Source organism: Equus caballus, chromosome 18 (genome assembly GCF_041296265.1).
Source record: "Equus caballus isolate H_3958 breed thoroughbred chromosome 18, TB-T2T, whole genome shotgun sequence".
In the NCBI taxonomy this organism is placed as follows: Eukaryota; Metazoa; Chordata; class Mammalia; order Perissodactyla; family Equidae; genus Equus; species Equus caballus.
The window spans coordinates 38,403,847-38,420,156 of record NC_091701.1 but is presented as its reverse complement, the minus strand read 5'-3'; the positions used below and the strand labels follow the sequence as shown (position 1 = coordinate 38,420,156).

The 16,310-nt window shown below is 38.0% G+C and overlaps 1 protein-coding gene across 10 annotated transcripts in view; it reads right to left on the bottom strand.

Annotated features, from left to right (window-relative positions):
* Positions 1–16,310, bottom strand: part of GPD2 (glycerol-3-phosphate dehydrogenase 2) — a 139,110-nt gene that overhangs the window by 98,672 nt on the left and 24,128 nt on the right. For 6 of the 10 annotated variants that reach the window (XM_070240565.1, XM_023621966.2, XM_070240563.1 and 3 more), the window contains 1 exon segment: positions 2,272–2,381. The exons of 1 other annotated variant lie outside the window; for it this stretch is intronic. In XM_070240565.1, the coding sequence (XP_070096666.1) occupies positions 2,272–2,373 (102 nt within the window). In that variant the 5' untranslated portion in view covers positions 2,374–2,381. 10 annotated transcript variants of the gene reach the window in all.

Genomic DNA, 16,310 nt, shown 5'->3' with positions numbered 1-16,310 from the left:
CAGCAAAATGTGCCTGAACTTAAAGTCAACAGACGGCTTTCTCATCCATCAGTATCTTGGGCTTTCATCACCAATTTATTCTTAAAGGAGGATAGTTTACCAGTTGAATCATCTTAGAAAACTGGAAAAATAAAAACACAAGCCAATACTTCAAGCATTGCTCTGTAGAAAAATGGAGCATGCCTAGTCACACTGAAGGCCACGGCTTCTACAAAATGTAGACCAGTAATGGGAAAGAAGGGGCAGATTTTTCTTGACTATTGAAGTGAGAAAAATTCCCCCCTAGAACGGCTGTGATTGGCAGATATTTTCTGAGAAAGGACAGTTGAGGCCTGTGGTCATTTTATGTCAATGGCTCAGATGAGTTGGTCTCCTCTCCTCCTTTACCCCCCTTTCTCTCTTTTTTGCCAATCCCTATGGCTACATCTCAACCTGCTACCCAAAACATGCTCATGGCAGTGGCTTAAAGGGACAGGAATCACCACAAAAGAACGCACACACTTGGATGTATGTATTCTGCAACTCATTGATTGAATATGCCTATGATGATTTTTCTCAAGAGAACTTGTCAGATTTAAATTATAAATGACTTAAAACTGCTGGTATCTGTTACATTTGGCTATTATGGTGGTCAGGATGTCTATCTTAGGAAGGAGAAATGACAAAACATCCCAGGAATCAACAGACCCTTGTTTCGCCTTGATTTTACTAAAATTCACCCCTAACTTGATTGATTGAAGGCAGTATCAACTTTTAATTCTATTCCTCGAGACTAAAGCGAAATCAAACATAAAAAAATATGGAGCAGTATTTTCTAGGTACAAAGTTAAGCTATAAACTCTGAAATAGAACATGTTTACTGTGGTTAACAGACATACGCCATGTACAAATTTAGCAACAACTCATCATATTAGATACCGTGACCTTTGGCATTGGCATTTTCCAGCATCGTTTCAGATAGCACTGGTAAAGATGGCAGAAGTAATCTAACCCACTAAAGCGCATGTCCCAACAGAATCGCACTTCTGAAATAGCCTCAGCAGAAGCAACATCTTTCCACGCCTACTTTTAAGGAACCAAGGCAATATTTTAAAAGAAACAGTGCATTAAGCATGATCAATGGGTGAGGATGAGTTTCAATAGTATGTCAATTAGTAATATCTGCAACATACACGCCTGGGGAACCTGTGAGGGTAATGTGCTCACAGGGAAGAATGAAAAGGACCAACAGAACCTATTCAGCACCGTCATCTTTAGGAGAAAACATTGAAAATGAGCTTTGTGTCTTTTTTTTACCTATAAGCCATCAAATTGATTCTTCCTAATATGTGTTTTTAAAGTGGGATTTCCCATTCAGGACATGGGACTCCAAGCAATCTGGCTGGCTCTACTGCCTTGTAGCACAAAGACAGAGAAACAAGTGCAAGACAGTACTCACGAAAATGCAGAAAATGAGTGGTTCACACAGAGCCCAGCTACAAATGGCTTCCCAAATTCCTTCACTGACATCTTTGAATGGGGAATGCACCACCCAGCTGGTAGCACAAGACGTCCTAACAACACAGGGGAGGGGGAGCAGGAGACTAATAGTGACTGCTGGTGGATACCGCCATTTCAAGCCTGAAAAGAACAAAATCATTCACCAAAATGGTTTCCTGGCATCACTTTGAACTACGGGAAGGCACAGTTCTAGCGCAAAGGGAAAAAAGTAAAATGAAAAGAAACTGACCACTTAAAATTCTTTGGAAACTTCATCCCAATCTCATTTTCATAGTTTTCGCCCATTAAAAATTTTACCCAATCTAAAGTAACACTATATAAGTAACTAAACTTTTAAAAATAAAACCAGGATTCAAAGTTGGGGCTTTTGTAAAGGCACTTTCTTTTCCATTTCCTTTCTCAGCTGCCTGACTTCTAATAAGAGAAATTTTTGGCAGGAACATAGGAGGTATCCAGACATTTGGATGACTTAGACAAGAAAGGCCTAAATGAACAAACTCTGGCACGCAGAAATAAAGCAATCTTTTAAAACCAAAGAGCCAAAACAGAGGCTAAATAATATAATGCTTTCTGATAAAGAAATATACTTTTTAAAAAATGAGATACACACAGTTCTCAAGGATCATTCAGGAAGTATTCTAAATTAGTTTCTTTCAGATCAAGCTGAGACAGTAATTTCTAAACTAAAGTATCAGCATACATACACTTCATATACAGTTCCTTAACATAGTTAAGGTTCATATTATAATCAACACATGCACAATTACTTACTTGCTTCCTTCTGTAGTGAGCAAACTGAGAGAGGCCTAGAACACTTGCAAGAGCCCCTCCTCCAACAAGAATAGTCCCTTTCACTGCCTTTTGAAATGCCATTTCTTAGCCTACAAAGGAAAAAAAGGCAACAAAAAAGTTAATTGGGATTTTTATCCCATAACAACCCCAATAACAAAAAGGGACTGTGTAGATTGTGAAACTAAGTTAAACAAGAAAAAAAAACATAAAATCAAGAAGTTACTAACATGCCAATTTGTATACTACAATTCAAAAACAATACACAAAAAGAACTAGACAAGGGAATTGTCTATATAAAAGTCACCTTCCAACAGGAATTAAAGAAAGAAAAGGAAATGAAGAGACAACCAAGGATAGTTAAAGAGTATAAAGCCAAGAGAGTTGTGAAGAGAAATGTCATTGTGTATCTGGCAAAACTGCATGCTGTACTTGCACATTTGCTCCACCGCTAATCCCCTCCACAAGCAGAATGGGTAGAAGTCTTCTGCCACTTGACATGACAATGAACCTCATGGCTGCTTCCGGTTCATCGGCAAGTGTTGAATTCAAATTGTGGTACAACTCCCTGCCTGAGTTCTCCCCTTCCTAATGAAGTTCTTTCTAGAACTGAAAGCCAACATACTTACATTTCTATCCCTAAAAGAGTCTACACTTTACACATAAAAAGTCAAAGGAAACCCTGCCTTGATCCTCGCACAAAGTGACAGCTTTAACACTGCTGTAATTCTTTTCATTAAGGGAACTTAAAAGAAAAGTTTTCTGTTAGCCAGAGTTGTATGACAGTACAATTTCAAGGGGAAACTCTCCAGATCAAGCCCTCTTTCATGCTCTGTGAATATTTCCAAATAAGGTCTTGCATTGTGTTAGCTTTTGACTTTCTTTCTTCAGACTTGTTTTAAAAAATACTTCTACTATTGGACTGATGAAATTTTTTAAAGTTTTTTTGAGTACTTAAATATTCTTTAACTTTTTCAGAAACCCCACCCAAAGAAAAGCATAATAACGAAAATTTCCCCCAAAAACACCTCTTGCCAGCTTTAATTCAGCTAAATAAAAAAGATAACACTGTGTAATCAACTAAAAAAACAATTCTAACTTAGAGCTGATATTGAGTAATTTGACCGCCTAAGCCTTTCATTCACATTAGCAGCTGACATGCGCATATCATCCTGGGAAGCCACTACCCTATTTTCCTGAATGGGTGGAGGTCTGACCTGTCTGGACAACACACCTTATACTCTACAGATATCTCATGACTCAAGAAAGTATTTAATATGAAGTCAGTTTTAACCTAGGATAGTAAAGAACATATAGTATCTCAGTGTAAATTATGATACAGTTAAAATGTGTGGGTCCATATTGAATGGATAGAATCTATTAGCATAACTATCCTAAATCAAAGAATTTCAGTGCAGTTGGTAACTATGATTCTAAAGAAAATTCATTTTGGAATACTGTAAATTATATGCTAAAACAAAAATTGGCATCTCTTAAACTTTTATTTTTACTCTGATCTCATTCCTTCTGACAAACTCCTACATTCTAAGACTCATCTTTGTTATTAAGAATCTCACCAGAAAAATACTTCACATGCCTACGTTCTCTGCTGCTGAAATTCCCTTCTTTACTATCCCTCCTCTATATCAACAAGCCCCCTCTCCCAAGTTATACAAAATAGTTGGTATATGCTGGCTAGGGGCCTCCATTCATCATTCAGTAAACCCTAAGCAAAACTCAATGTCCAAAGTCGCTCTGATTGTAAAAACTGCCACTAGCCAACTTGGAAGGCACCCATTTGTCATAGCTCATCATTACCATTCCTGGTATTGCTGTAAAGGTTCACGTGGGCGTCTATCGCACAACAATAGAAACTCTAGCAGCCCAGAGGTAGCATGCTATCTCCAGGCTAACTAGGTTCCCCTGACAATTAGGGACAGAGAATCGAGACCTAGTTCTATTTACCTAAACAATATATGCGCCTCTGCCATACAGACAGCAGCCCGGTGGTCCCTTGGATGTGAGTTTTGTGGCTGATTGACTCTAGCTCAGTATCACTGCTTCTGTCTTGTTGATAATGCCACTGATGACTTCACAAAGGATACCATATAGCCAACTGAGGGATGTTATTTAACATGTCTCAGCAGAGATGTTCATTCAGCCAGTTAAGTTTGGAGCTAGTTTTTCCCATTGTGTAGGTCCCTGCATTTCCTGCTCACCTTATTATATTGCTTCAATTTGATTTGTCTGAAAGTAAAACTTGCTCAGAGGGATATTTTCATGGGTTTTGTCAATGAGCCACAAATATTAATGAAAAACTGCATTAATATATTATTTTGTGGAGTTAGCGATAATATTGACTATAATCAATAAAATTTATTTTTTTAGTAATTTCATAAAATAACCTAGGCTTAATGAATCATTATTTCTATTCTGATCAAATCCATCCTTAAGATCATCCAGCTACTTGTAATGAATAATCACTCAAAAACAAGAGCACAGAATCAGTCAATTTTACCTGGCTCTCCCAAGATTACCATTATTATTTTTTTATTGTTATAATGACAATAGTAGCCAATTATTGAGCATTTGCTCAGTAATAGGTACTGTGTTTTTAATTCTTTACATACATCAGTTCACATCACCCTCACCACATTGTAATTTCATAAAAGAGGCAGTTGTGGTTCAGAAGGGGTAGGGGATTTTGCCCAAAGTCGCTCCTTAGTAAGTGACAAAACCACAACTTAGTCTATGTGCTTAACCACTGGGTGGTTCTGCCCTGCCTTTGCTCTCAAAAGGCAACTTCTCCCCAAGAGTCACACTATATTTTTTTTTTCCTGAGGAAGATTCACCCTGAGCTAACATCTGTTGCCAATCTTCCTCTTTTTGCTTGAGTCCTGAACTAACATCTATGTTAATCTTCCTCTATTTTGTATGTGGGTTGCCACCACTGAGTGGTGTAGTAGGTCCATGCCCAGGAACCGAACCCAGGCTGCTGAAGCACAGCACATCAAACTTAACCACGAGGCCACAGGGCTGGCCCTCATATTGCTGTTCCTCCCCACAAAAGGCCCTATTCTCAAACACTCATCCAAAGTGTACAATTCCTTGGCATTAGGGTTTCTCTAAGGCAATGAAGAAGCCTCAAACAAAATATCTACTAGCAACCTTCTACCAGATAATGAAGGAACTTTGTTTTAATGTTGAAAGAAAGAAATCGAAAGCCAGATAAATATAAATTATATGCTGTGGACTACGTTTACATTCTGTTATAAAGAAAAAAGTTTTCACAATGATTACAGAGAAGAAAAGACAGTTTCCTTCTAAGTAAAAGCCACAACCAGGAAATTAGCAAAGAAGAGGAACAAAAATATTGACAAATCTTTACCTTTTGCAACTAAAAGTGTAAGAAAACCAGAGGTAGAAAACTGGAGGTAGAAAAATTATCCAAAAAGAAAATTAGCGTAGGTACCATAGCCTGATGTCCATGCTTAACAGCCTATGAAGTCAACCATATATACATTGACTCAGGACTGGCTCCTGCATTTGCACAGACCAGTGCCAGCCCTCTAATTCTTGCAAGGAGAACACCAGCCCAACTAAACAAAGTCCTAAACAAAAAGGTACTCATTTAAGTATATCTGTGAGTTTATCAACTGCCCTCAAGGGGCTTACAATCAATTTGGAGGATTAAACATCAAAGTCTGTCTTGTAACTGTCTTAAAATTAGTTGTACTGTATTAAGTGTTATTAATAGTTGGATAGACAAAAGGCCCTGAATAGCCAAAGCAATCCTGAGAAAGAACAAAGCTGGAGGCATCACAATTTCTGATTTCAAACTATATTACAAAGCTACAGGCGCCAGCCCCTTGGCATAGTGGTTGAGTTCACACGCCCTGCTTCAGTGGTCCAGGGTCCTCCGGTTCAGATTCTGGGCACACACCCACACGATGCTCATCAAGCCATGCTGTGGTAGCATCCCACATAGAAGAGCTAGATGGACTTACAACTAGGATATACAACTATGTACTGGGGCTGTGGGGAGGAAAAAGGAAAAGAGGAATCTTGGCAACAGATGGTAGCTCAGGGCCAATCTTCCTCAATAACAACAACAACAAAGCTATAGTAATCTAAACAGTATGGTTTTGGCATAAAAATAGACATATAGATCAATGGAACAGAATAGAGAGTCCAGAAATAAACTCATGCATTTATGGTCAATTAATTTTCAACAAAGGAGCCAAGAATATACAATAGGGAAAGGATAATCTCTTCAATAAACGGTGATGAGAAAAGTGGACAGCCACATACAAAAGAATGAAACTGGACCACTACCTTACACTACACATAGAAATCAACTCAAAATAGATTAAAGACTTGGACTAGAAACCTTAAAACTCCTAAAAGAAAACATAGAGGGTAAGCTCTTTTACACTGGTCTTGGCACTGATTTTCTGGATTTGACCTCAAAAGCAAAGACAACTAAAGCAAAAATAAATAAGTGGGACTACAACAAACTAAGTCTTCTGCACAACAAAGGAAACCACCAACAAAATAAAAAGGCAACCTACTGAATGGGAGAAGATATTTGCAAATTACATATCTGATAAGGGGTTAATATCCAAAATATATAAAGAACTCAAACAACTAAATAGCAAAAAAGCAAACATACCAATTTAAAAATGGCCAGAGGGACTAAATAGACATTTTTCCAAAGAAGATATACAAATGGCCAACAGGTACATGAAAAGGTACTCAACATCACTAACCATCAGGGAAATGCAAATCAAAACCACATTGAGATATCACCTCACACAAAAAAATGAGATAACAAGTGTTGATGGGGATGTGAAGAAAAGGGAACCCTTGTGCACTGTTGGTGGAAATGTAAATTGGTACAGTCACTACGGAAAGCAGTATGGAGGTTCCTCAAAAAATTAAAAATAGAACTACCATGTGATCCAGCAATTCTACCTCTGGGTATTTATCTGAAGGAAATGAAATTACTATCTCAAAGAGGCATCTGCACCTCCTCATTCACTGTAGCATTATTCACAAAGCCAAGATAATGAAACAACCTAAGTGTCCATCGATAGATGAATGTATAAAGAAAATATGGTATATACACACATACAATGGAATAGTTTTAAGCCATTAAAAAGAAGGAAACCCTGCCGTTTGCGACAACACGATAGACATTGAGGGCATTATGCTAAGTGAAATAAGTTAGACAGGGAGACAAATATTGTACGATCTCATATATACAATCTAAAAAATCCTAACTCATAGAAACAGAGAATAGATTGGTGGTGGCCAGAGGCAGGAGGTAGGGAGTGGGGGTAATGGGTGAATGGGATCAAAAGGTACAAACTTCCAGTTATAAGATAAATACTAAATTCTGGGGATGTAACATACAGCATGGTGACTATATAGCAGTTAACAATACTGAATTGTATATTTGAAAGTTTCTAAGAGAGGAAATTTTAAAAGTTCTCATCACAAGAAAAAATATTATAACTATGTGAGGTGATGAATGTTAACTAAACTATTGTAATAATCATTTCATAATATATAAAAATATCAAATCATTATATTTTATGCCTTAAACTAATATAACATTATATGTCAATTATATCTCAATAAAACTGGAAGAAAAAATTTAAATTATACTCAAAAGAAAGGAGAGTAGAAAGAAGTGGAGGTAGGGGTGATAGTAAAGCACTATCTGGTAACATCTTCATCAACCAGAAGATGTAGGATAGAGTAAAGCTGGGATGCTATTTCTCCTCTGTTCTGTTCTATTTTAAACACTGAGTTATGATGCCCTCAAAGAAAAAACGGAACCACTATATGGACAGAGACAATATTTCACCTGAATTTCTGTGATTTGCGTCCCTCAATATGATTGGAAGGGCTAGGAGGGGTTCTAAATAAAGTAAGCTGTTAAGTTACATTATTTCCTAAAACAATAACAAATTGAAAAAGAAATAGTAGATTATCAAGTCAAAATGGCACAGTGCATTCATGCTTCAACTCAGCGTAAAAACATGGTAATAACAGAAAAAGAGAAAAGATACATACTTATATACATACACTCTGACAGAAAAGAAACAAGATGCTATATCACTGTAGTGAAATGAGAGATTGATTCTAACTAAAAGAATTAAAGAAGGCTTCAAAAAAGACAGGATACTTGGGAAGGTCTTAAAGAAAGAAAAGTCTTTGGAAGGGGAATGAGTAGAGACAGGTCTAGATAAAGAAGATTTGGAAGAGAAAGAGGAAGATTACAGTAATGTTCAGGAGGCATACAAGTACGTAACTATCTGGTTTGGTTGGCGATGATGTTCAATTGGAAATGAGGTCTAAAAAGAAGTCCAAGACAAGAGATAAAAAGACTGCATATGTGAAATAAGACATTTTGATGATATTCTGTTGGCAGTGGGGAGTTGAGGCTGCAGACGAGGGAAGTAAGATGTTCAATCCATGATTTGCGAAGAGTCGTCAAGCAGATTTTTGTGTTGAAGGCTATGATGAAGACAGAGAGACCAACTGGAAGGCAATGAAACAGTCCCCAGGTGAGAAGATAAGAGCCCAGTTTAGGACAACATTGAAAGTCCAAATGCTCTGCAGAAATCTCTAGTGACAGCACTTAATAAGAGATCAGGACAGGAACTGACTGCTGATTACGGAAGGAAGCAGGAAGAGATTGAACATCATAAGGGGTTTTAGCCTGGGTAGCTGGAGATTGGCCCCAACATTACAGCATTAAGATTTAGAAAGAGAAGCAGGTTTAAGGAAGAAGACGAGCTCAGTTTGGAATTAAGGAAATTTGAGATCTTGACAGAAAACCTAATTGGAGACAAGAGCAAACATGGTTAGGTGGGTCTCAGACTCACAAGAGTAATCAGAGCAAAGCTATGGTTTGGGAATTTTCTGACTAGAACTGACAGATATAACTGCTACATGATAAAACATACTCACTGCTAGCAAACGAAAACTGAGTTTGCCACTTCTCAAAGTTTGTTCACCTATGCTTCTAGCTAACCCTACAATTTATCTGGCTCGACTTAATTCTTAGCTGTCCTTTTAGGACTCCCATTATAGACAGAGTGACTTCAACAATGAGAACAACCACTCAGATCCTATTTCAAATAGTCCCGGAGCGCTCACCACTTCTGCCTCCTCTCATTCAGAGGCAAGGCTACCCTCCCAGCTAAATTATGCATTTGAATGACATAACCACACACTTTAGACTTAAAAACAAGAAACAACCATCCATTTAAAAAGGCTGAAAGTCCCCTTAGCGACCAGCCACAAACACGTTATTCCAGAACAAGAGCACACTTCCTGGCCCCTGAATTCTTGAAATAGAGTCCTCAAACTCTTCTCCCTGTCTTACAGTCCTAGCTTCTCTCTTAATTTAGCACAAATAAAAATGCATCCAAGCGGATTTGTTGCTCTTCTGTGGAAGGAGCCCTGGGTACCTTCACTTTTATGAAAACATAGCAAGTTCCTTTCCAATCTCCATAATTTAAGAAACATTAGGACTTTCCAGGGTTTTGAGTCTTTTGCGAGCACAGATGTAAGCATACTTCTCCCCATCCCTTAAAAGAGCGATCAGTGTGCGTTCGGAGGTGTTGGGGGAGTATAGCTCAAAGATCATTTTCAGAAGAGTAATTTCAATTTTTATTTCACAAAATTGGGGTTCTCTTGCCTGGTGCACACAAACGAGTCAATTAATTACTGCATCGGCCTTGGGGAAAAGAGATCACCTTTATTCTGTGAGATCAATCTGAAGGGAAAGAGGAGGCATGTGCCCTCAGATCTGTCTCCTTGATTCAGGATTTGGGGGAAATTTAAGGGGTTAGGGAGAATAGGGTGGCATGCAGAAATGCTGGTGGGATAGGTTTTGATTGGTGAGCTTCAAGCACTTATGGTAAGGTTCTAAACATTTATGATGAGGTTCTAAACACTTACGACGAGGTTTTAAACATTTATAGTAAGGTAGGAAAGGAATTTTAACATCAGATCTTCCTGAACGGTGGACCCTTGCTTCTGATAAGAGTCCAACTCCTAAATTCTGGTCATGTCTCAGTCCTTTGGTTCCATGGGGAGGAGAATCTTTGGTTCCATGGTCATTTCAGGTCAAGATTTCTTCTGTGCATGCTCTAGCTCTGCAACTTTTGCAAATTTTCTGAAAGTCAATTCTTAATCACTTTGTTGATAAGAGATGGGGTCTGTTCCAACTGGCTCTAAATGAGCCCATGGTTACACAATCACAAGTCTTGCAATCCTTGGGACAAGTGTTCTCTAGCCATGTCCCTCTGATCACCTACAGTGAGAAACTGGATGAACAAGGCATTCAAAACATAAGATAAAACCTCCAGGATGTAACCTAGATGTGGCATGTGCTACTTCACTCAGCCCTTTACCTAAGCACATGCAGGTTCAAAGGCAGCAAGAAGCTCCTTACACTTCAATTGCCCAGTCACCCACCTTGTAGCTGTGCATGGAAAACCTCCCCCTCTTCTATTTTGAGTCATGACACTCTGTCAAACCCACAAAAGGCAGAACCCAGAGGGCCAGGCCTCAAGGTCCACCTGCATACAAACTCAGTGACTTATGGGAGAAAGTTGCATGAATCTTACAAAAGAAGGGGGAAGGAACTCATCAGAGGAAGTCCTACCCAAGAAGTTTATAATCATGGAACTTGGCAGCAAGTCCACAACAAAATGGAAGATGAGGGAGTGAGCTCAAAAGCACCTTCCCACCCAGCAGCCCAGTTTTAACTATAAAAGTCAAGATTTCTGGGTGCTTTGAACTAGGCATGTTCCAACAAAGCAAAGCCTTTATTCCAATTGATGTGAGGTCACGTGTTTTGTATACCTCCCTATCAGAAAATACACCGTGGTTCAGGCACACCAAACATACGCTAATCAAGAGCTTACACGGACAAGTAAGTAGCAATCAAAGCGCACCACATACCCCCTTTTCTTTCCCAAAGGTTGACTTTACAGTGTGGACAATGATTAGCACTCTGCCTGCAAACGCATACTCCGCAGCCAAGCAGAGCAGCACTTCTGCACATATACATCTTACACAGCAGCATGGGATCCCCACAGAAACACGTGGCGAGCCCTCAAGCGTGCTTTTTGAAAGGTGTCAGACATAGATGAACAAAACAGTCAACATCAGAGGCCCGTCAGCCTATTCTCTGGAAAGAGAGGAGTCCTAGTCCATAAACTGAAAATGAATCATCCTTTTTTGGTTTGCTTTAAACATTTTTAAAAAGGATTCAGGCCAAGCCTGGTTAGGAAATGGACCCAAGAGTTATCTACTAAAGATTATCCCAGTGGAAATAAGTGAATGTATCAAGTCCTGAGAAAACAGCCGACACTTTTATCCTTCAATCACCTTACCTTCCTCCCTAGCCCTTCCTCTACTACATATATACATATACATTTTTTAAAGCCCCAAACACAGTAACAATGACAACCCATAGTTATAAAAACTACATACACTGTATCAACCTACGAAAACAGACATCAGCTGAAGAGGCAAAGTGTTTATTTGGAATCAAAGAACTGCAATTTGGGGAGCACAGACTCAGGTAGAAATCCAAACAGTACCCTGCTAGCGAGTAAAAGTCAAGGGCTTTTAAAGGCAAAGAAGGGAGGCTGTATTACAAAGAATTTTAATTTGAACAATTGCTAGTAAAACAATTGCCGGTTTGGCCCAGTCCAAAGGTTTGCCCAGGCCAAGGTTCAAGACAGCAGGCAGCTTCTCTGGAAGGGAAACTCCGACTCCATTTTAAACTGATTCCACTAAAGTCAGTTTTGACTACTGAATAGGATATCAAAGGATAAACACAAAGGTTTTTCTGAAGTCATTGAGAAAAGCATTCTTCTGATAAAACAAGACCAGTGAAAGAACCAGTAAAAGTTGGCAGAAAAGTTAGAAATACAATGAATCCTCCGCTTCTGGATGTCCGAAATTTTCACTGTGGCTGAGGAGGAAGTTAGAGCAACATAATCACACGTGACTGGCACAGCATCCAACCCCTAGCTTTGTCCCTGCCTCTCATACCCCATCAGAGAGCTAGACCTCTTAGGGAAGAGCATGTTCTATTTCCAATCAATTTCCCCAGGAAAATTCCATGCCAGAAGGGCCCAATCCAAAAGATGGGAAAAAATCTTAACAAAGGCAGAGTATTTTAATAAAGACAAAAGAGAAACAAAATCAGGAAACAAAGAGCAAATGAAAGAAGACAAACACCATATTTGTATTGATTCACATAGCTTCAAGGCAGAAAGTATTTGGAAAAGCTTCCTACGCGTCTCTCTGGGGCACCTTTAGGTCAGTTATATCATTTTAGGAGCAAACACACAGCTACAGATGACTGAGAAAGAGGTTCGCCCAGGAGGCTAGCCCAAAAAGGCTCACAGGAGGGCAGGAGCCTGGAAGCTTAACAGAAGGAGGAGCTGGCACAGGGAAGGGTTGAGCTGGCTCCAGGGGTTGAAATCAGTGTTTAAGAAATGTAAGCAAAAGGCATACACACACAAAAGAGGAGAAAATAAGGTCAACCACCATTTAAAGTAACCCAGTGAAAAGTCTCTATTTGTTTATAAAAAATTTGTCAAACATTATGATGTTAATTCTTTTGGTGTGCAATTTTTGGGTTTTTTAAATTTAATATGCAATTCCATAACCAATTAAAGCTTTTATTTCACTAAGTCCTCTAAAAGGAAAACATACAGAAAAGGTAGAGGGCTGTAGAGGAATATGATACATGCTGGCACTCCGGTCGTCATTTATTATGTAAGACTCAATTTTTAACAAAATAAATAGTGTTTCCAAGGCAACTTCCATATTATGTATTTGTTTTCTGCCTCTTCTAAAACACACACCAGTACGAAAGAGTCACAAATTTGACCCTTTTCCCTCATTTTCCTGAGGTTCTCTGTAGAATTACAAGAAATCAATGAAGCCTATCTCAGCTTATAATAGATTTATATTCATTAATGCAAATGATCATAGTTTCATTCATAATGGAATGATTTCTATTGTATTTGCTTTCCATAGAACTGTCATTAAAAATCATAAAGAACTATAGTTAGTTCATGCAAGTGAACTTGCTTTACATTTTAAATTCATTTTAAAACTAAAATTAATATACTATATTCTCTATCATCCTAGACGTTAATAGATTTTTAAAGCTGTAAAATTCTATCTTTAATTTTCCATAAAAACATATTTCTGCCTTCTTTGTTTACCATATATGTAATTTAAGGTAATCCTAAAAGACATAAAATAAAATGCCCCTCAAAAGTCAAAATCTGGAGCACTTCTTCCCAAAATGCACATCCCTTATAAAGACACAAGTCAGGTTAAGGCACTGAGTGGATAACATGCCTGGCATGAAATTAAACAAACTTGCATTAATGCGTCAACTAACAAGAAAGGCCTCACTTGAAAAGAGGACAGCAGACACTGAAAAAAGCTTTAACTATGCCTTGAGGAAGAAGGAATGTTACCAACGAACCACACACAAAAACTTCTTTGGGCAAACAGACCACACTAGTCCCATGCTTTTTGCTGACTTTCTGACCCTTTACTAACACTATTTTTGGGTTAGAAAAATGGTTCACATTCCTTTGGCAGCACAAATCCTTTTTTTTCAGATTTTACATCCTGTTACAGAATCTATTTTAGTAATCAAGACAAGAAAAAAACCTTTACATTTGTCTACACAAATAATGCATAACCAATCTATAAATCAAAACTGGGTGAGTTTATTATGAGCCAGATTTCAGGACCATCTAGCCTGGGAGAGTCCTCCCGCAAAGGAACAGAGCACTCCAGAGAAGTGCGGTGTACAGAGCGGTCATATACCATCAAAGAGCATGTATCACATATGATTGAAATGTCCCTTTTACGATAGTCATGAGACTGCCCCATCCGCACAGCGATTGATGGACACAGCAGGTAGCAGGTCTGTTGGCTTGAGCTGGATGAGCACAGGTAAGCTGGGTGGTCAAAGGAGCGCAGCAATCAATTCCTAGTCTAGGGAGAGATGCTTATCCTTAAAGAAATGCCAATGTGAGGGAAGTTGTACCTTTATCTTAAGGGCATTTGTTCTTGTCTTTGGGACACAGCAAATGCTTAAAGCAGATATATCATGCATGCTTAACTGCCACGTCAGGCCCTTTTAGAAAAACAACAAAGTTAGGCCAAATTAGTTTTACACCAAATGGCTTCCTCATATACTCCAATATATCCTATTGCTTGCCATTTGTTTATCACTTTGTTACACAATAAACTGCATACAAAACAAGAGTTCAAAATATCTGTCTTTAATTACAATATATTAAGCCTCTCATTCAGATTTATTATAACTATAACAAAGTCTTATAAAGTAATCACAATCATGGCTGTTGAATACACACCCCGAAATGTTTCATAAGAAAACATCTACTTCACCATATAAATAAATAGTATTTTTAAATGGCTTAGGTGCTATAAAATAGTGCACAGGCACTGTGAATCAAAAGGTTTTTAACGTATGAGTGATAATGAACATAAGTTCTCTACAGTCAAAAGAAATACACCCTAAGAAAATTTCAATTAAATAACACGTTCAGAGAAAGCAGTGCTTCAGAGATAATTAAGTTTCTATTTGCCTGGATCTTAATCAGAGATCTCTGATGTTGTTTTGCAAGATCTTAGAAGTTTATAAACTATAGCATTATGAGTTAGGAAAAACTATCTACGCATGTAGCCATTTTTCTTTGAAAGCTCAAAACAACTTAGAGACTCAAGATTATTATTCTGAAATCTCTTTTTTGTGATTAGCACAGATATAGAAGGTTTGAGAATCTGCCTTCAAATGTCATAAGCACAAACAAAACTTTGAAAAGCTGGCTTTTTTTTTAATTCAAAATGCTGATGCCAACTGATTTACTTAGCTTTTGTCCATTATTTTTATTATTGAATAAGAGAAAATGTCTTATTGAATGAGAGAAGAGCTACCAATTCTTCAAAAGTTCTAGTGGCAATTGCACGATGCATGTCAAGAAATGCATTTTAGGAAATACTTGTTGAAGATAGTTTATGAAATCCTGAGCTCATAAAAAAAACTATGACCGATAATTTTTATGTTATTATAGCACAATAATTTAGGTCAATTTATTTACATTATTTAAAAAATGTTCTAAATTTGATTATAGCTCTATTAAAGCACAAGCCTTGGCTGAGAGTTATAGAAGAGACCAGGAAGCATGTTGGGGTGGCAAGACCAGTTATTCTGCTTCCTTGAGCTAGAGAAGATCCCCAGGAAATAAAGCTAACCACTTTTCACATCCCTCAGCCTTCTTTTCCCTGTAGCTTGTGCAAATTTGCATTTAAAATTCACTCCTCTGCACATCTAATAATCCACTACATGTATAAATGTAACTATCAACAAAGGGGCAAATTACACAGACAAAACATAAATGCAAGGGAAATATGAGATGCACTATAGTCAAAATAATCGTGTATTGTATTATTTGGCTTAGTGATCACAGTCCCTAAAAGTCTCTGACCCTTAAGGAAATAAGAATCAGACAATAGGAGAGACAGATTGTGGTAAGTCATATTTCTTAACAAAAATTTCTTCCAAAAGTATGGAATACAAATCATACCACATTTTATAAATGCCCCATCCCCTCACCCTCAAAAAAGGAAAGCAAAAGACGGTAGGTCTTCTTTCACCTGTGCAAAATAATAAGCAAGGCTGTATGTCCATCTCCCTTGTCTTAGCTGAAACATTCTTGGTCAGAAGACTTTATTGTCCCCACTTGAATGAAGCGTTGTCTCTAAGTCTCCCCTTTTGAGATTTTTCTTTTCTTCTTTAAAAGGACTGGCACACACCCTAAGTGGAAAGCAGTCAAGTACCAGACTATAAACAAGTCTAGTCACTGTGCATGAGATAACTGTGTGTCAACATTACACAGCTAACACCCTAGCATTTGACTGTCTAAAAT